The sequence below is a fragment of the Sinohyriopsis cumingii genome, chromosome 4 (assembly GCF_028554795.1).
Source record: "Sinohyriopsis cumingii isolate HCF-2022 chromosome 4, ASM2855479v2, whole genome shotgun sequence".
In the NCBI taxonomy this organism is placed as follows: Eukaryota; Metazoa; Mollusca; class Bivalvia; order Unionida; family Unionidae; genus Sinohyriopsis; species Sinohyriopsis cumingii.
The window spans coordinates 121,386,992-121,408,213 of record NC_142964.1 but is presented as its reverse complement, the minus strand read 5'-3'; the positions used below and the strand labels follow the sequence as shown (position 1 = coordinate 121,408,213).

Sequence of the window (21,222 nt, the reverse complement as noted above, 5' to 3'; positions counted from 1 at the left end):
AACATAATGAATATAAGGTTGAACATATTTTAAAACCAATGACTGTTTGTCAGTTCAGATATTTACAGCATCTACAACTTGAGCCTATTTATAGTGGACTAAAATCTACGCATTGTGTGTATACTGTTTAAATCATACAAGCATTAATATGATAAAAACTCTTTAAAAAATCATCTTAGCATGTTCTTCTGGCACACTAATTTGTACGAAAATGGACCCAGAGTGGCAGAGTGGTCTAAAGCGCTCACCATTATGGATCACTGCCATCTCACCTCTGTCTGCGTGAGTTCGAGTCTCAGCCTCGGCTAACGTTGGTATGTGAGAAAGCCTGCCAGTAGCTTCTCATGGGTCGATGGTTCTTCCCGGGGTTTTCCAGGGTTCTTCCTCCACCAATTATGCTGGCCGCCATGTATACCCTATCTTGTGCTGAAAAATGGCATTAAACCCTACAACAACAACAACAACAACAACATTGTATGAAATTAATAATAAATTTAGTTTTGAAACATCAGTTGTGGAAAAGTTAACATCGTTAGAAAATTCAAATATGGTAGACATTGTCAGTGCTTGTTGCATTAGGTTTATAAACGGTAAATTTGGTAGCAAAATAAAGCTTGAAATATGCTGATTTTTATGATATATAATGCATTTATTTAAATTGCCAAACTTTTGGTAAAATCTGCATAAAGTTTGACATATTATTTCTTTGTGTAGAAATACCATAGGAACATGCTACAACCATAAACGAATTGTTTGCATCTCCTCTGATTGGATTTAAAATTTCATGAATATTCATGAAGTTTTAATAACCCGCATTTCGTAACAAAGAAGAGAGGTGTCATGCAACCATGGCATGATCAATGCTTATTTCCAGTGACACATGACAGCTTCGATGGCCTAATGGTTAGAGTGTCCGCCTCAGATGCAGGTGATCATGGGTTCGATCCCCAGCCGAGTCATACCAAAGACTTACAAAAAGGGTACTAACAACTACCTCGCTTGGCATTCAGCATTAAGAGGTTAGTGTTAGGATTGGTTGGCCTGGTGTCAGGATAATGTGACTGGGTGAGACATCATGCTACATGTCTGCGGCATGATGCCCCGTGCTAGACATCACTATAAACTGCCACATTGCAGACATCGTAGCGATATGACTGAAAAATTGTTAACACTACTTTAAAAATCCAAATCACACACACACACACACACTCTGTTCAATAGGCAGGGAGGAACTGTAACTACATTCAACCAAACGACGGCCAATTCCATACCATCACTAGGTTGCTGTGAGCATATATTCATGCCAGAATTGCTTTCTTTTACTTTTAGCTATCTATTTGTTACATGCTCAACATCTTAAACCCTGTTTCACCTACACCTGTGAAAATTGCAATGTAGATGCAGCTCAGGGTAAGTAATTACATCATATAAAAATGAGATCATTTGACCAAATTTTCTTGCAAGTGTGATTTAGTTATATTTTCGGATATTCATTACACCCACATTATCTTGGATCAGTGTTTACCTGTACTTATAAAACTTACTATTATGAGGCATCTGAAGAAAGGTAACTTGCTCATGTGAAAACTTGGTCACTGTGACCTAATTTACACATTTAAGTGATTTTTGTATTTTCATCTATTTGTAACACCCTTAATATCTTGGACCAAATTTCACCTACACAATAAAATTGGTATGTTAAATGTCACTCAAGAAAAATAACATAACAGTGCCAGAATTAGGTCATTGTGGCCTAATTTTCAGGCTTGAGTGACCAATTTTTTGCTCAGCATTACCCTTTATGTTGTTGACTACTGTACATAGGCTCCTGTTAGTGAGAGAATTCATATTGGTAATCCATGAAAGCAAGATTTGCATTAAGGTTTTGCTTAGTATTTTTTTCCTTTGTTGGTTTTCCAAAACCCTTGTTGGATTTTCTTCATACTGGTGATAAATCCTCATTAAGACAAGAAAGTGCATTTAGTGACAGTCTTATTCAATGTTCTGACATAGGGTCAAGGTCAAGGTCACAGTGATGGTAAATTTGACTTCTGGTTTATGTTTTTTTTCTTCTTCAATTCAATGTTGTTGTTTTATTCAATTCCTCTTGGTGGATTGTCTTCATACTTTGGATCACAATAATGATAAGATATACTATTCTGAAGCATGCTTGTTTAACCATTTGACCTTGAAGTCACACACTTTACAGTAATGCTTTAATTATTGACTAGATATGTAGGCCCCAGCCTTCTTGATTTTGTTTATTTCAGATCATTGGTAAGTAAACTTTCAGTAAATTTATTTTTGTATTCATTGTAGGCAATCCTGTTTCAGAAAAAGATGTTGTGTGGTTGAGATGGAAAAACTGTCCTCATTGGCCTGCTGTGGTAAGCAAGTTTCTGCTGACACTTGGACCTAATGTACATAAAATATTATTTCCAGGGATATATTTTGTAAGGCCAAATACAAATAAAATATTTCCAGGGATATGTTTTGTAAGGCCTAATGTAAATAAGATATCATTTCCAGGGATATGTTTTGTAGGGCCTTATGTAAATAAAATATCATTTCCAGGGATATGTTTTGTAGGGGCAGCATCATGCACTTTTAATATGGAAGACAGTTAGGCTCTAATTTACAGCTGGTTCTCTCACATTGAGATTTAACATGGTAGATTTATGATTGTATCCACTTAGTATAAAATTGAATTTTTCTAGTTTTTAAAAGTTTACTTGTCCATTACCAACAAATATAACATGTATTTAGAAAGTCTTTATTTAGTCTGTCTAAATTGAACAATTTTCAGGTAAAGGAACAGCATGTCTGGGGTCTGCTGTCCAGTTTACAAGGTTTACTTGACAACTATTGCTTCTGGGTGTGAAACAGAATTTGCATACATTGCTTATAGCAAGCCATCTCCCTTTCTAATATAGCTCACAGAGAAATTCATCCACATTTGATTTCATGTTCCAAATTGTTCATATTGTATATGTAGAAAATTCAATTTTTTTTCGTATTGTGCTGCCATTGTCTTCCATCTATCAACATTTGATTGTTACCATTATGAAGGCCATGTTACTTATCCAATTTGGATCAAACTTGGAATATAGGTTTATGTCATGAAGATATTGGACTACTTTGAATATTTGCTAGATCTGCGCATATTAATGAGGTTTATGTCGTGAAAATCTTGGACTGTTTTGAACATTGGCCAAGATCTGTATATCAGTGAGGTTTGTGTCATGAAGATCTTGGATAGTTTGAATATTTGCTGGATCAGTGCATTTTAATGAGGTTTATGTCATGAAGGTCTTGAACGACTTTGAATATTGGCTAGATCTGCACTTATTAATGAGGTTTGTCATGAAGACCTTAGACTACTTTGAATATTGGCTAGATCGGTGCATTTTAATGAGGTTTGTGTCATGAAGATCTTGGATAGTTTGAATATTGGCTAGATCGGTGCATTTTAATGAGGTTTATGTCATGAAGATCTTGGACTGCTTTGATTATAGGCCTAGATCTGTGTATATTAACGAGGTTTATTTTATGAAGACTTTGGACTACTTTGAATATTTGCTAGGTCTGTGCTGTAACGTTGCCTCTTAGTAAGAGGGATTGTTAATTGGATTTGGCTGGCATTATCTAGTGGATGACCTCCCTTGATATTACAGCCCGGTGGGAGTGGAAAGATAGAATTTCAACAGAGAACTGAGCAAGAATATTGGGAAGAAATAATGCAATACTAGCCCCCTTAGACAAGAAAAATAATCAAAACAAATTATTAGTGGCAGTTCCAATTCAATCTAAATTATGTCAACAGAATTTAATAGTAGTGTCTAATTTGAATTTATTTCATCATAATAATGAGTGGTGAAAAGAGCGCAATGTCCACTGATTGCATCACTGCCCTCCCCTGACCGATTGTCAATGTCTTCCTGTTTCCCTGAGCCTTCCTATTCTCTATGCTTCACCCCTTCCTGGACTTCCTATTCCTTTATTCTGAACTTGTCACTTCTTTTTTCGGACTTTCGTCTTCGGACTGTCCCGTCTCTCCCCAGAAAGCTGTTCCTTTAAGGACAAAAATACCCCTAAATCTCTGTATGTACCACTTTCTACACATACATAAAATTCCTTCACTTATGTTACTCAGAAGCATACTAGCTATCCACACTGCATAAATTCGGAACTAATCCGATAGAACATCACCCTTGCTTCACAGTGACAGGCTATAATTACCACATTAGCGGTACATAAAACGTTACCATATCTTTTTACCTATGCTACACATGCTCAATTACTATTGCATAGAATTCACAAAATTCTAGCTCACAGCAATCCCAAACTTGCAAGATTATTTAAACATTACAAAATCAGATATAAATATGCAATGATCATTAACTCATAATAATCAAAATCGTCCTAACAGACCAAGAAAATTATTTCATATAACCCCATGAAATCCTACACATATGAAAACCTGGTTAGCATGCAATTGTCAATACTATCAGTGAACTAGTACTGCAAAATTAAAGAGATAAATTGCATAACAACTCTAGCATCAACAGATTTCCATGAAATTGAATAAACGATACATGATAATAATAATAATAATAATAATAATAATGCTTTATTTATAGAGGGTGACTCATTAGTCAAGGACTATTCCCCCTTGAGGCCCTCTTAAGGAAAGCATAACAATGCACATTATATGAAGATAGCAATAATTGCTGTTTAATTTAACATGTTTAGTATTAAAATACTAAATTCCATTGTCTATTAGAAGTACATACATGCTCATGATATCTCTTCTTAAATACTCTAATATTTTCAGCAAATTTTACATGTAGTGGAAGCTTATTCCACACAACTGTACCAGAGTATTGGAAGCTCTTTTAAAATTGCTCAGTTCTTGGTGTTGGTGCCAGAAGGTTTCCATGTGATATTGATCTCAACTGGTATTGTGTTGAAAGAAGCCTGAATACGTTAATGGTAAAAGTTTGGTAATTTGTACAACCTGTTGTGAATACATTACAATAGTGTACATGTTTATACAGCCACCCCTTTTACACTGAGCAAGTGGCCATATAACTGTTATTATTTATATTTTCTGCTCTTATCTGAAACCTACAATCTTCCTTTGTAAAGCAATGACTGCAGCATGGCCTTGTAATACTAATCAACCTGAACCGAAAGAAGACAAGCTCATGTGCATTACTGACCTTTAAATTAATTTTCTTGACAAAAGTCAGCCATTGTATATGCTGTGCTTTGATATTTAAGGATTGTAATTCAGAGATACTGTTATTTTTAAGAATAAGCCCTGAAGATACTAATATAATATGAATCCTAGTCATATCAAAGACATTTGCATAAATAATAAAAAAATAGAAAATTATGTGCGAAATTAAAATTGTATATCTTAATGCTGTTCTCTTTCAGAAATTGTGCATCCTAGCACTAAACACTGTCTTTTCTTACACGACAGCCACCTGGTCCCTGTTCCTTGTTTAATGAGGAAAGCACTATTTTTTTTAGGCATCCTTGAAGTCAACTTCTCTCTGGATTTTTAGACTTAAGAATTTTGACTAAGGTCATCACTTTAAATTCACTTACTTTCAAAGTTTAAGCCTTAGTTTATTCTGCCCAATTGTAGGCAGCGGATCCTAAATTTTCCCCAAAATAATAATTTCTTCCATCAGATTTAGACAGCATAAAATGTCTGAACTACCATGCATCTCAATTTCCCTTTGAAAATTATAATTTGTCATGGGTTCCTATCAAGCGGTGATGGTTGGTAGCTCAAATGTTTACTTTCTCAGGATAATATAGCAATGCCTGGGTCAGTCTTACTGAGTCATAAATTCTAGCCTTTCAAGTTTTAACACTGACATGTGGGAAGAAAAGAAGAAAGGTCAAAGTGACCCTTCAGAAAGACTTTTCTGGCTTAAATGTGATAAAATTTTAATGCTCAATGCATTGAACTTTAAAGTTCAATAGATATCAAAATTTGACACTTTTCATGTGCATATTAATGAGGTTTATGTCATGAAGATCTTGGACTACTTTGATTATAGGTCTAGATCTGTATATTAATGGGGTTTATATCATGGAGACCTTAGACTACTTTGAATATTGGCTAGATCTGTGCATATTAATGAGGTTTATGTCATGAAGACCTTGGACTACTTTAAATATTTTCTGGATCTGTGCATATTAATTAGGTTTATATCATGAAGACCTAGGACTAGTTTGAATATTGGCTAGATCTTTGCATATTAATGAGGTGATTGATTGAACTTTTTACCACCTTGGAAACATTTCTAATACAGTTTTGATCAGACTTTTAATGTAGGTTTATATCATAAAGACCTTAGCAGTAATGTATGAAATTCACACATACTATTGAGGTGATCTAGCATCTGATTGGCTGAGCTCTTGCCACTCTGAAAGCCATATTTCTAATCTGATTGTCATCAGTCTTGGAATGTGTGCTTATATTATCAAGATCTCACTTGATTTAGATGAGCAGGATACACCTAAAATAATGAGTTGTTCAAATTAGCTAAGCTTATTACTGCTGGTCCCGTGTTTTTTTATATAATTAAACTTGGTAAATAGGCTTGTGTCATCAAGATCTCTATTGAGCATGATTGTAGACCCTTAAATGGGTTATATGATCAGTGAAACAAAAGCAGAAAATGAAGAATGTTAGCAAATGAAATGTAAAATACAATATGAAGGAAATGGAATTGCAAATGCAAAATGCAGAACGATTAACAAAAGCAGAATTAAACTCCAGTGTGTTTCAAATGGTTGTGAGCTTCTATACACCTATATTTTGGGCTGTTGCTAAATTTCATGTTCTGAAGTTCTTTTGATTGATAATCCTGAAAAGATTTTTTTATTCTTTATACTGAAAAACAATTTTTCATTAGTGCAAGGTCTGAAATTATCCCAACAAATAAAACTGATATTTTGACATCATCGCCAATAGTTGTACTTGGTTAGAAATATTCTACATCTAGTTATATTTTTATTTAGTGTAAATTCAATTTTTTTCTTTTTAATTTTATGCATTTTCTGAAAACACATTTTTACTAAGGGCTATTCCATTTAAACATACCGCTACCCCACGGACGGCAAAATAAAAAAACTTACATGCATGGTCATCAATAAACAATAATCACTTCTGTGCTATGTCATATCAAAAGATGCATGGGCATGGGTGTCCAAAATTCACTGCTATGACTGGTGGTGGTAGAAAAAAAATGACTTCTATGGGTGGTCACCCATTTTTGAATGTGCCTTTCCCCGCCCCCCCCCCCCGCCTCCAGGGGTATGTTTAAATGGAACAGCCCTAAGCCAAGATACTAAGGCAGTAGTTTTTCCAATTCTCAAAAAATTGGGAAATCCTGATTTTAGTAATGCATTCCAAACGAACACAAATAATAAAATTAGAATGCCATGAGCATAATAATGACAGGATCTTGAATTTGATTGCCTGAGATTGTCATCACTCTTGCAATTATATTTCAGATAAGATTTTGATGAGATAGTATTATATCATCAAGATGTTGGCTATCAGCAAAAAAGCATTAACGAGGTAGTCTTGTATCTGATTGGTTGAGCTTGTTACCACTCTGAAGACCTAATTTTTTATTGGACTTTTCTCCAATTTGGTAAATAAACATATTATCTTCATCATCTTAGACACTTAGTTATCTAAATAGTGTGTGCTGTCAGCACCACTTGGGTCTCTTGTTCAGTGTGTTGTTCAAGAGTAGCACTGATGTTCAAATATGCTGTCACCTCACTATACCTTTGGAGACAAAACTTGGTGTGTGGGTGCATCTTGAAAGTATGCAGGACATCAGAACTGGGTTGCTGTGATTTTCTTTAATGTGTTTATTCAATATTGCTTAAAACTTTCATGTCCTGTGACTAGTTCCCTGGGTTTATTCACTGTTTAATGATACTGATGTGTGCTACAGAAGTGTGCTATCTTGTGAGATGCATCCAATTAACAAGTCTTTACAGTGTGATTGATTTAATCCCTATAATAAGATGTACATATTAAAATATTAGATCTCTCTGAAGATTTGTGTTCTGTTACAGGTGAAGAAAATCTACAAGAAACAAGGAAGAATGTCAGTGATATTTATAAAACCAAATCGCAAAGGAGAACAGTGAGTACAGTAGTAACATTTATGCTGTTTAAAAAAAATTAAATTAATGTTCACAGAGATTACTACACATCTTGCAAAAGGAACCCATCATATTGCAACAGACCACTCTTTATGCAGAATATTTAAAGTTATATATGCCATAATTTAGCCATAATTTTGTCCACAGTTTATAAAGGCAGAAGACAGGATCCTTGCTCTATTTGTTACCTTACCTGGTCTTAATGCTTGATTCATGCTGTTTATCCTATTTAAAAGTGATTGATTTTCATTTCTTCATCACTGTTTGTTGATAATTGATGAATATTTAAAACTAACACCTGACATAGAATCTGGAAGATAGTCACATCATGTTTTTTCCCCAACTATGAAAATGTAAATCAAAGTATTGTGCAATCATGAACATGGCAGATTATTGGATAAGCTTGTTATTATTCATAGAGGTTGAGGATTTGTTGATATCAGCTTGACCTAATCATGCATTTATTTGATTTACGATTCTAAACACCAATTATTTCAGCTTCATAACTATTTAACGACAGCAGTATCACTTAGCAAGGTTAGCAACTTTTGTTGTCAATAATCAAGCATCCCTATTTCTGTCCGACTCTTTTTACAAGGAAAACATTGCTCCATTGTATAGTCCATGCACCTTTAGTCACTTTGCTTTATTAATAAAATGAATGTTTGTTTTGTGTTTAGATCTTGTGACAGTGTTCAGCTTTGGAAAGGTGTGGGTAATAACCCATGTAATTGTCTCAAGTCCTGGACAAAACTATTTATTTTATTTAGTTATACAACGTACTGTGATTCCTGTGGACCAACAAATGTGTGTAATAATAGGGTGAAAGTTTAAAGCTGTTCCTATTGGATAAAAACATTAGGATAATTTTTTGTTATGTTGAAAAAAGATGAAAACAACAGGATGTATAACTTTATGTCGAAAAATGATGAAAACAACAGGATATATAACTTGAACAATTTTAAGATTGCATGTTTGCATATCTTAAGATGAAGTACAATTCAGTTAAACTAAATCTGCCACTCATTAATTGCACAGAATAGCCATAAAATTATGATTTTCCAGGTGTTACTGTGAAGTTTCTTTTGAAAGATGGTGTATTTCATCACTTTGCAGATGTATTGCCAGAATATGCCCAGACAGACAAAGTGTAAATTGTAAGATTAGAATTTGCTTAAAATAAATGATTTTTAAAAAATCGTTCCACTTATAATGAAGGCCCGGTTTATCAACTGAATTGGTATAACAAGTTTGGGTTGTGTTTCTGTAAATTCAGAGAAAAAACAGTTGCATTTAGTTTCTGAAGTTTCGTGTTGTAGTACAGTCATTATATGTACGAGTGTCCATTTACTAACATGTTTGTGCAGTTCATTTTTGCATTTTGAAATTTTACCTTTTGTTGGCACCATATAGTCACTATTGTGCTGACGTGCCATAAAACTAGTCCTACACTACTTTTAAAAATGTACTACTAAATTTAAATTGTGCCCTTTGTTAGATTTTTGTTTTATCATATATACCTCTCTGTCAATAACTTGCATACAACAGTGTTCCAAAAACACAGACCACAGTATAAGCAAGGGCTCAAGTTACCGAGAGACCATTGTAAAATTTAGGAGATGCCATCCTAACTGGACATAAACAGTGAGATGGGGGAGGGGTACTGTTTAATTGTTTATGTCATCCTGGCTGGACATAAACAGTGAGATGGGGGAGGGGTACTGTTTAATTGTTTATGTCATCCTGGCTGGACATTAACAGTGAGATGGGGGACGGGTACTGTTTAATCGTTTATGCCATCCTGGCTGGACATAAACAGTGAGATGGGGGAGGGGTACTGTTTAAGGGTTTATGCCATCCTGGCTGGACATCAACAGTGAGATGGGGGAGGGGTACTGTTTAATGGTTTATGCCATCCTGGCTGGACATCAACAGTGAGATGGGGGAGGGGTACTGTTTAATGGTTTGATACTTGTTTTATAGTTGTGCTGCAAATAACTGTCAATAAAATCTTTTTTTTTTCAAAGGAAGTTCTTTGCTTTTCTGTATAAATTACCAGTAATTTCTTGATTTTCAGCCTTTGAAGATCATTAAAAAACATTAGTCAAAGAAGTTTCCACACACTTCATGTGCACCTGCAAAAACATTGTGTATTACATCAGTGCTTTTTGCACATGAATGTGGATTTATTTGAGTGTACAACAAAACAAAATCCTTTTATTCAGAAACTAGGGCCATTTAGTTTGTGAGACAACAGCTGTCAGTGTCAAAACTTGATTTTTTTTATTGTTCTCTTAGTAAATACTGATGTTGCAATTTCGTTGCAAGTAATTGTAAAATTTCTGTTCATCCTTTAATAAACCTCTGAGTGCCAATTTGGCAATTTTATATACACTGCAGACATTGGAACTTGCTTCTCCATAATGAGCCATATCTGTCACATTTGCAAATTAGGAGGATAGACCACTGTTCAATGTTGGATACCTTAATTTTTTGCCTTGTAAATTGTCAATTGAAAAAATTTGATCTGACACATTTCCATGCCTGCTAGTTTTAATGTAGGAAGGATTTGAATGCCTTTTAACTTTTTAATTCCACCCCCTTTATTTGATTTGATACAGAAGATATAATTATACAAAGCAGGTATGTTTTTAATTGGCTGTAACAATACAACAAATATTTCTGCAAATCAAGAACAGTTGGCACTTAATTAGGTTCTCATAAATGCTCATGGACATATCTGTGACGTTAAATTGACACTTTTCATGTTTGGATATAAGAAGTCATATCACATTTGTGATGATTACACTGAAAACAAATTAAAAGATAGAACTAAAATATTAATTTCAATTAACAAAGCTTACTTAATTAGTATTTATTTCATAAGGTGCTGCCACCAGTAGGCACTACTGATGTTTTCATGGATCAAAATATTGTTGAATATTGTTATTTACAGGTGCTGGCAGCTTTTAGTTGTAGTGAAAATTTTGCAAAATATATGAATTTTTATTTCCAGTTGTGAATTTCAGGTTCAGATTTTCAGGTACTAATTGATGATAAAATGAGTGATAAATGAAAGTTTGATTTAATAGTTCTGACAGGTTTTCTTCACTTTCAACAATTAAGAAACAATTTATTTCATAAGGGAAAAAAAAGTGATCCACATCTGGCGCTTGCATTATAAGCAGGTTTGAATTTTATCAATTGAAAATTGTAACTGCAAAGTACTAGTATTATTATCCCTGCAGAGAGCCAGGATATTGTTACTGTCCCTGGGCTATAGTCTATCTATCAGTTAGTCTATTTGCGATCAAGCTTGTCATTGCTTCTTTTCCCACACTGCTTGGTAGATTTTAATGAAATTTTTAAGGATAGATATTCGAGTTGGTTTAGATGTACAGTAATGTTCTACTATTTCATGTCATCTCATTTAGGGATAATTTCAATCATCAAAAATGTGTTCAGCAGTTCAGCTTGTCATTGATTCTTTTCCCTCACTTATTGGAGGATTTTTATTAAGATGTGGTTGTTAGATAGGTGCTTAGTATAGATGTGTGGTAAGTTTTGGCTATTTCCCTTGAACTAAGTTGGGGCAACATTATTTGACCATTTTTCAATTTTTTTCTCCAGCCCATGTTTTGGAAAATACAATTAACCACTGAATGGCAAAACAGTTGCATTCCCAAGAGTGAGTGCATAACTGAAAATCATGTAACTCAAAATTTTTGGTTTCTTTGCCTTTAACTGTAACTTGAAAATACATAACTCAGTCAGCATTAATACCATTGATTTTAACCATTTACAAATCCACTTTTTTTAAATACAAAAATTTTTTTTTAGTCTTCCCAAAAAAAATAAGTAAAAAGAAATTCATATGAAATCGGTAATTTGCAAAAGTGAGCTAATTCATGTATATTGAAAAAAAATGTTTTGTGAGCTCAGTTCATCTGTTTCTCCCACACCACCTAGAAGATTGTTTAAAACATTTGTAGGCCAGGTAGATGGTTGTAATAGATGCAGTAAAAAGTTTTTCCTGTGACGTATATAAGAAGCACATGTTAAAAATTATGCATCTGTAGTGTAGGGATATGCTTGTCTGTGATGGTGAGTACATTTAGTATAAAAATGTTGCCTGTGACCAAAACCTTCATAAGTTTCACTTCCATTACTCAAGTACAAGCATTAACTTGAATTAAAAAAAAAAAATTTTAAATGGTAGTGGAGGTTGTTGTTGTTGTTGTTGTAGGGTTTAACGCCATATTTCAGCACACGATAGCCTATACATGGCGGCTAGTATTAATGGTGGAGGAAGAACCCTGGAAAATGGTAGTGGAGGAAGCTCAAGTACAATGAATTCACTTTCATTAGCATGTACCATTTTTCATGGATTTCATTCTTCCTTCAAATATTTAATGTACGTACCCAGTATACTGCATTCTCCTACCGTAAGGCCATTCTTTACAATTTGTTATAATGCAAGTTTGGTCATGGATCCCATTTCTTTTTCTTTTAGTAAACTTAATCTATTATGTGCTTTATTCTAAGGTGGTCATATTATAAGGTGGCATCGTCAGTGGCTCAGTGTTATCATGATGGTATACGGAACAAATTGATTTTATTGCTGATGTCATCTACGGCCTATATAGCCATAAATTTATGGTCCCTCACCTTTAAGGCCACCCTCTTGTAGCAAGTAAGTGACCTTATAATTAAGAGGGTGGCCTTTTAAGGTGTAATTAATAACTGCATATAATGTTTGAATGATGCAACTAAGTTTTAAATATTTAATATTCCATTTAAAAATCACAAGCATACTATGGGGTAAATGTGATAAACTGATTTTAATAGCAGCAATAGCTTACCCATGGCTATTGTTTAGCTTTCTTTTTCATGCTGAAAAATTTACCGTCCATTTGATGTGAATACATCCTCCCTTAGAGTGAAGAATTGTCAGTATGATGCAATTCCTCGTGCAGCTCATTTGTCCCTGCTATGTTATCTGCAAAACAAGCACAGCTAGCTCATCTTTTTCAAAGGCATTGATGTGATCAGATGTGTGCCAAGCACAAGAGAAAATTTTCCTGTTGCGTTGTTTTCCTAACTGCAGTTGTGTCCTGGCCTCTTCAGTGGTTATATCTAATGGTGTTAATTATCCTTTCATTTTTATTCCCAAATATTTATGTGGTAACCTTTTCCCTCTGGTTTCGGTTCATCCAGAGACTTGGAGTTAACTTCATGTACACCCACAGGAGTCAGATACACTTACTATCAGAATCATTTTATATCTAGGTACTGGTAAGTCATTTGTGCAAGGAATAATATGTGCTCACTAGATGCCGCATGTTCTTCAGTTTAGACTGACACCTCAGGAACCACGTTGTATACGGTATCTATACTGGATATTTAATTCAATGCATTGAAGTTTGTTCACATTGTTTTTGTATGCATATATACTTCATCCTCTCAATCAGAATTATATAAAACACTGAGAATTCTCTTTCTTACATGGAAAAAGACTGGTAAATTTATGCTACGGTTTACTTGGTCTTTAGAGATCACAATAGTTTACTTTATATGAGGTACATGCAAATAAGGTGAGTACTACATGACATTATGGTGTGGGTATGGGGTTCTGACCGGGTTCCATCCTCTACCACCTCATTATGAGCATTGGGAGTCCAACCAGTGGGCTCAGACTAGGATAGAGGATTGAATTAGTATTCCCCCTTTCCTATTATCCCATTGAATCTCTATGGGATGCAGGGCCCTCCACCTCAAGGGCCTTGGTCATGTATGCCCCCATGGGCTTTTGAATCTTGCCCTCATAACAGAGGCAATGCTGTGGCTCATGTCCCACCATCACCTCATCATAGGGTGGAAACATTTGGAAGGACTGACAGACGTTCTCAGCTCTCTCTCCAGCTCTTACCACTCCTTCAGCCTCTATCACCGTGTTGCAGTATGGGACATAGCACAGAGTGTTCCTATACCATTGTCACCTCCTAGGGATTTAGTGATTCCTACACACTCTCTAATTCAGAATGTCCTTGATGATGTTATCGGCATTGTGGTGGACTCTAATGAGTTTGACATAGAGGAAGCACAAGTAACGCCTTCTCCTTCATCTTTGTTAGATGTGGAAGAGGAGGTATCGTCTTTTGACAAGGCAATAAATGAAGTCCATCGCCTCTTACCCCTTAACCTGTACCCAAAACCCGCTGCACAGTCCACAAAGATCCTTTCCAGTCTGGAAAAAATCTTGGAGGCTCAACCTCCTCCAGACCTCCTCCTTCCTCTTTTTTCTACAATTGAAGAAATTGCTGAGAGGTTTCTGACAGATCAAAATATTAATCGACAGCATTGAGCGTGGACCATTCCCTCCTCAACATTGCGACCCTTGGATGGAACAAAAGGTCAGACTGCTTGTCACCATAACATCTCAGCTGCTTTTTTTATTATGCTGAGGGAAGCATCCTTGAACCCAGCTGCCCTTCAGTGCATGCTGGAAGCCATGGACAAGACATTTTGGCATGCACTTTCTGTTTCTATGGCTTCGCCAGCGGAACTTCTTCACATCTGATCACAGTAAAGACATACTTAGTGCTGCTCTGCTTGAAGATGAGTCTGTTGAGGCCTTATTCCTTCTGTGGCATCTTAGGACTTGGATCATCAACATAGATCCTTCACATCCATTCCTGCTTACCTAGGCCTTTTTTCTGAGGCCTGGTCAAGTACCACAGATGATGGTTGGGTCCTTTCTATAGTGAATGAGGGGATCTGACTCCAGTTTCAGGAACTACCTCCTCTCTCCAGGACCCCCATCTTATCTTTCTTCACCAATCCAATCTGGTGAAACTGAGGGAGGAAGTACACATCCTTTTACATCCTGTAGCTTCCTAGTCACCAAGTAAAGTGGAAAGTTTTGCATTATAATTGACCTCTCCCCCTTTAAACCAGTTTCTTCTGGAATAACCTTTCAAGATGGAAACCACCTCCTCAGTCTGGAATGCGCTTTGACTGTCTGATTGGGCAGTCTCGATCGACCTATCTACACATCCCCATATTTCCTCCACACCGCAAATATCTCTGGTTTGCTTATAGAAGGAAGTTTTTCAATTTTGGGTCCTACCATTTGGACTTTCTTCCGCACCCAAAGTTTTTATTGGAGTAATGTGAATAATGGCAGGATACTTCAGATTACTGGAAATACCAATTCTCCAGTATGTTGACAACTGGCTGATCCATGATGTTCAAATCCAGTCCCTCTGTCAGGATCTGTACCACTGTTGGTCCATGGTAACACAGTTGGGCCTTTTTCTCAACCTCAAGAAATTGGAAACTTTGTTTTCAAGGGGATGAATTTCCTCACAAACCAAACTTAGAGATCCACTGGATCAGATAGATCAAATCCTACCCCTGTATGAGACACTACGAGCAGTGACTTCTTTGTTCAACTTTACCTGTCCCTTCTGGGAACCTTGAACACCGCTGCTGGCTTGGTTCTATTAGGACATCTCCATATGCAACCTCTACAGTTCCTCCTCCTCGCAAGTTGGAAACCTAACAAAGATTCTCTATCAACAGTGATCTTTCTAGGACCAGCATTTCATCACTATTTCGTGGTGGATGAATCAGGACAGATTCATGATTTGAGTCCCCATGCATGCACCTGAACCCCACTCCTATCTGTTCACCGACATGTCAGATTCTGGTTGGGGTGCTCATTTAGAACCAGAGGGTACAATTCTACAGGGATATTGGATCCCCGTCCAAATCATTCCTCCAGATAAACAACCTAGAAATGAAGGCTATATATCTAGCATTGCAAGGGAGCATTGAGAGAGTAAGGGGTCGATGTGTCATGGTGTCCTCTGACAACACATCCGTTGTAGCTTATCTCCGATGTCACAGAGGCACACTTGCCCCATCTCTTTGTGTGGAAGTCTAGAACCTCCTGCACTGGACCACCTCAGAGAACATAACACTCAGAGTTCAGAATATTCCGGGCAAAAAGAATGTTTTGGCAGACAGTCTCTCCAGAACTGGCAGAGCCATCTTCACAGAATGGACTCTTCACCGCTCTGTTACATAGTCCCTGTTCCTGCTGTGGGAAGACCCCTAGTAGATTGATTTGCAACAAGGCTGAACAACAGACTCCCATTTTTATGTTTCTCCTGTCCCAAATCAAGGAGCTTGGGCAGTGGATGCATTCAGTCTCCAGTGTGATAGGTTGTTCACTTACTCCTTCCCACCCTTCCGACAGATTCCGCAAGTGCTGCAGAAAGTCAGATCTTCCACTTCTCCGATCATTCTTATGGCCACTCTGTGGCCTCAGTGCTCATGGTTCAACAATCTTCTAGACCCCGTTGAGCGCTCGACCCAGGTCTCTTCCTCTCAGGAGGGATCTTCGGTTGCAACACCAGGGATCCCTCCTCCACCAACAAATTCTCCACCTTCACACTTGGCTGATCTAAAGCGATCTCTCTACCAGAACAACGTTTTGGGCCAAGTTGCCAGTTGCATCATTCAGGCCATGAGAGCATTTACATCCAAGTTACATGATGGCAGGTGGAGAATCTTCTGTGATTGGTGCAGTTGGCAACATGTTAATCCTAGCTGCCCCTTTGTGGCTGATTTCTCTTTGTTTCTCTTTGAGAACAAAACATGCTCTGTTTCCACTATCAAGGGCTGTAGAGCTGCCATTTCTATCACTTTTAAGTTTTCTAAAGGCACGGTAAATGGTTCGGATTTGCACCTTGCTGATCTTATTAAGTATTTGAGCTGCAGAGACCTGTCTTGCGCTCTTACACCTAGATGGAATCATTCTTGTATTTTATGGTAATTAACCAAAATACCCTATGAACCACTGAGTGAGACTTCTTTTCAGGACCTCATTCTCAAGACTGTGTTTTGACTTACCCTTGCCTCAGCGCGATGACAAAGTGAGATTCATGCCTTATCTATTGATACTGGCTGTCTCCGGTTTAATGAAATTATGATTCGATTTCCCTCCATTGTCAAACAGGAATTTTAACCAAAACTCAATTATCTTCGATATCTCCACTACCAATAGATATCGCCAGTCTCAGTGTAATCTGTGCTGTGGAAAATACTGAGTCTTTTATGTCCCGTGAGAGCACTCTGTTTCAGTCTTGAGGCATCCAAGGAAAAAGAAAGGGTAGCAAGTGTCTTTTCCTCCCTCTCAAGGGCTCCAAAGACATTTCGGCCGCCACTATTTCACAATGGATTGTCACCACAATCAAAAGAGCATGCCAGTCACTTACTGATTGAGACCTTTCCTTTATGAAATTTAAATCCTGTGAGGTTCTAGCTGTTGCTTCCTCATGGGCCTACCTTAATCAGTCCTCCTTGGAAGACATCATGAAGGCAGCATTTTGGCATTCCCATACTACCTTTTCCTCCTTTTACCTTTTAAAATACTTGTGAGATTTCAGTCCCAATTATATGTCTGCTTATGAGGGGTAAATTGGACATTTTTGGCTCTGATATGCTGGCATCTGGCTGCATTAGAGGGGTAGCTATACTAGAGTGGTACTTTTCAACATAAACTTGTAAGTGCCAATGGATTCTGGCCATAAAAAGCAGGTGGTCACTGGTCCTGGGGGCCTTTCAAGACAAGGACCACTGAACCAACAAAAATGTTTTAGCTTACTGCACAACCACAAAAAAATATATTTTCATAAAATTACTTTATAGTATTTCAGAGATTTGGTATTAATGATTACGAAAGGATTACACTTTGTCGAGAATGTTAGTATTCCTTCCCTATATCTTTCCAGTGCAGTATTTGAACAAAATACCTTAAGTATAGAGGAAGTGTGTCACCACATTTCTATAGAAGCAGTAAGAATTGTTTATATGCATGTTATGGACCTTAATTCAAGATTGCCAAAATATTTATATTAGATATGATTCTTTTTCCAGGCTAACCATTTCTTACAAGTGTCACAGTGTTGTGCCATTCAACAGCCCACAAAAAGAAGAGTTTATGGTAAGGTCCTAAGCCTTTGTATTGCTACTGATGGCATAATGGAATGTATATCATTATATATGAGTCTGTTTAAATAAAATTACCACAAGATTGTACAAGACAATATATATTTGGATCAATATTGAAATTTGAAATGGTGACATCAGTGGTAAACAACAAGTCTACTCTGTGGTAGAAATGCCAGCTATTTTTGGTCTGCATTATAATGATGAAATTAAGGAAAATCAAAATTGTATTGCATAAAGTTGGGAACAGGTGTGTTTGATTTGGACACAGGACAGAAACATCCTTTAGCAGTAATGATAGACTGGTATAAAAAATATAGTTTATTAATGTAAACAGACTATATAGCAAAAGATCAGCTGATTAGACTGTAAGTAACTAAAAAATAAATAGTCCTGATATGAAGAAAAAAGATAGGGAGATATTTCTTGAGCATTCATATTTTTTGTTATTGTTTTGACCAAAAATGTTGAAGGAAATCAGGATTCTGGAAATGGAGGCATCGATTCACCTTTTTGTTTCTGATTGTGCAGGTAGGTATTTATATGCTAATTAGGGGGTTGCAGAATGATTGTTTTGAAGTTTGTCTTTTAATCCAGAGGGCCTCATGCGCGATTACTTTTTTAAACTAATTTGGTTACCTTCTTAAAATAAAGACTTTAAAAATTTATAATGATGATGAATGATGATTATTATAATGTTGATGATTGTTATTGTTATTGTTTTTATTATTATTATTAATATTATTATTATTATTATTATTATTATTGTTATTGTTACTATTATTATTATTATTATTATTATTATTATTAATGTGTTATCAGTTCTGGATTTGCCGTCTTGATTCTGCAAAATCATTGTTAGGATCCTTGATAAGCATTGTTAAGGATAGGCATCTCTGTGGATGCTTTTGATGGAAATCTTCAAATGTAAATTATTTATAATCAATGAATGATAGTCTTTCTTACTTGTGTCAGTTGCAGAAAATCTTACAAAATGAATGTAGATAGTGCATTTGTATATTTAGAAAGCTGACCAGTGATGAACATCAGGTTTTAAAGGTGTTAGAAATGGTGGTGAAGTCAAGGTTTATTGATCCAACAGATAACTTGCCATCGACAACAATAATATTTGAATAACTTGAAGAAAAATGTGATTTAATTGAGAAGGCATGATGGTGTTGGTCAAATAAAAGAGAAGCAAAACTTGACTACATCCCCAATTCGCTTCAGCAGGGTGTCAGAGTTTTGAACAAAGATGATTTAATTTTTCTTGAAAAATTACATGTTGATAAATATTGAGGATTAAAATGTTGAAAACATGAAACATGTATAGCACTGGAACATAGAAAGGCGAAGTGGTTACCAATAAGAAATAACATTGAATGGTGCAGACAGAAAATATCTGTACTAATTTTTATTTATAAGCACACCAGACAGTTATCAAACTTTGTGGTTGGCTTGCATTTAGGGTAAGGAAGAACCCTATTGATTTGGGTCTAAAAATCAAGGTCATTGTGGCAGCTTGCACTTAGGGATGAGGAAGAACCCTATTAATTTTGAAGTCAACAAAGTCAAAGACCAAGGTCACGGAAAGAATAAAGAAAATTGTTCTCCGTCAAATAATGGGACGAAACTGTGATGGAGAAAAGAAACATTGTATTCAAACAATAATATCAATTCTACATTGCAAACCTTTATCAGAGTCTGTGGATAGCTTAAACAGGATAATGAAAAACCTTTTGATTTGGGGTTCTTAAGGTTAGGGGTCAAGATCATTGTGACTGATTGCACTCAGATTTAAGTTAACTACTTAGATGGTTTTTAAACTCGTGGGCTAGCATATAATGTGCTTTTTATGATACTCTTTTTTTTTCTGTCTTGCAGAATGCTGGAATGTCCTTGAATACAGAACAGAAAGCAGAGTTCATGCAGAGTGTTGAACTAGCAGATCATTACCTAACCAAGCGTGCTCTGGGCACACTAGACAACGACTTGTCTTTCATCATAGCTTGTGGTCAGTACAGCCATAATTACTTTAAGCCCTGATCATCTTTATGCAAAATAATCAGTTTTCTTTCAAACCACACGTCACAAAATACCAAAGTTCTTTGATTATCCAAAATCTCAAATTTTTATAATGTCTGAGTCAAGATGATTGTGCCTTCTTGTTAGCAAGCATCTTGTACAAAGTTTTAAAAAAATATTTTAATTTGAAAAATGTAATTAGGGTCCCTCATTGAGATGTAGGAGTCTGATAGTAATCACCTTTTCTATCTGTCCATCTGTCTGTCCAGTCATTAATTCATCTGTTCATCCACACTTTTTGAAATGGCATAACTCGGCAACCACTTGATATAATTCAGTGCTATACAATAAGTGAAAAATCTTACAAATATGCTTATTGAGGCATTTGATTCTTCCACCTCTTTTGGACAGAGTTATGGCCCCCATTTTTGCATAGGTTTTGAACATGGTGCCCTTTGTGATCATGTCACTCTTTTTATTGGTACAAGGTTTAAAGTATGCATTATTGATCTTACATTAATAGTATAAAGGATAAAATAATTATGACAGTCTGTATTTGTATGTTACATCAAACAAATTGTATTAACATTAATACATTTATGACAAGCTATATTTGTACATGTGTGATCCAAATTGTATGAAAGATAACACATTTAAATCCTGCTATAGTTGTATATGGTATGTGTTACAAATTATATAAAAGATAACACATATACAACAAGTTATATTTGTTTGTTATGTGGTACAACTTGCCACTGTCTGTCCATGCTGGCCCAAGGTCTGATATAAGATATCTATCCATCCTGACCCAATTTCAGATTTAATTCATCTGTCCATCCTGACCCAAATAGAATATATTTATCTATCCTAACCCAAGTATATGACCTTTGAATCACACATGTACAAATACCTAACCATCCTGACCAAGGTCAGATATATCTATACTGACCAAGGTGAGGTATACAATACCTT

General features: G+C 35.9%; 1 protein-coding gene across 6 annotated transcripts in view; it reads left to right on the top strand.

Moving 5' to 3' along the window:
- LOC149802023 (uncharacterized) overlaps positions 1-21,222 on the top strand; it is a 126,776-nt gene that overhangs the window by 73,066 nt on the left and 32,488 nt on the right. For all 6 annotated transcript variants that reach the window (XM_089956420.1, XM_089956419.1, XM_089956423.1 and 3 more), the window contains 4 exons: positions 2,320-2,387; positions 8,119-8,189; positions 18,154-18,220; positions 20,110-20,239. In XM_089956420.1, the coding sequence (XP_089812546.1) occupies positions 2,320-2,387; positions 8,119-8,189; positions 18,154-18,220; positions 20,110-20,239 (336 nt within the window). The remainder of the gene's footprint in view (positions 1-2,319; positions 2,388-8,118; positions 8,190-18,153; positions 18,221-20,109; positions 20,240-21,222) is intronic.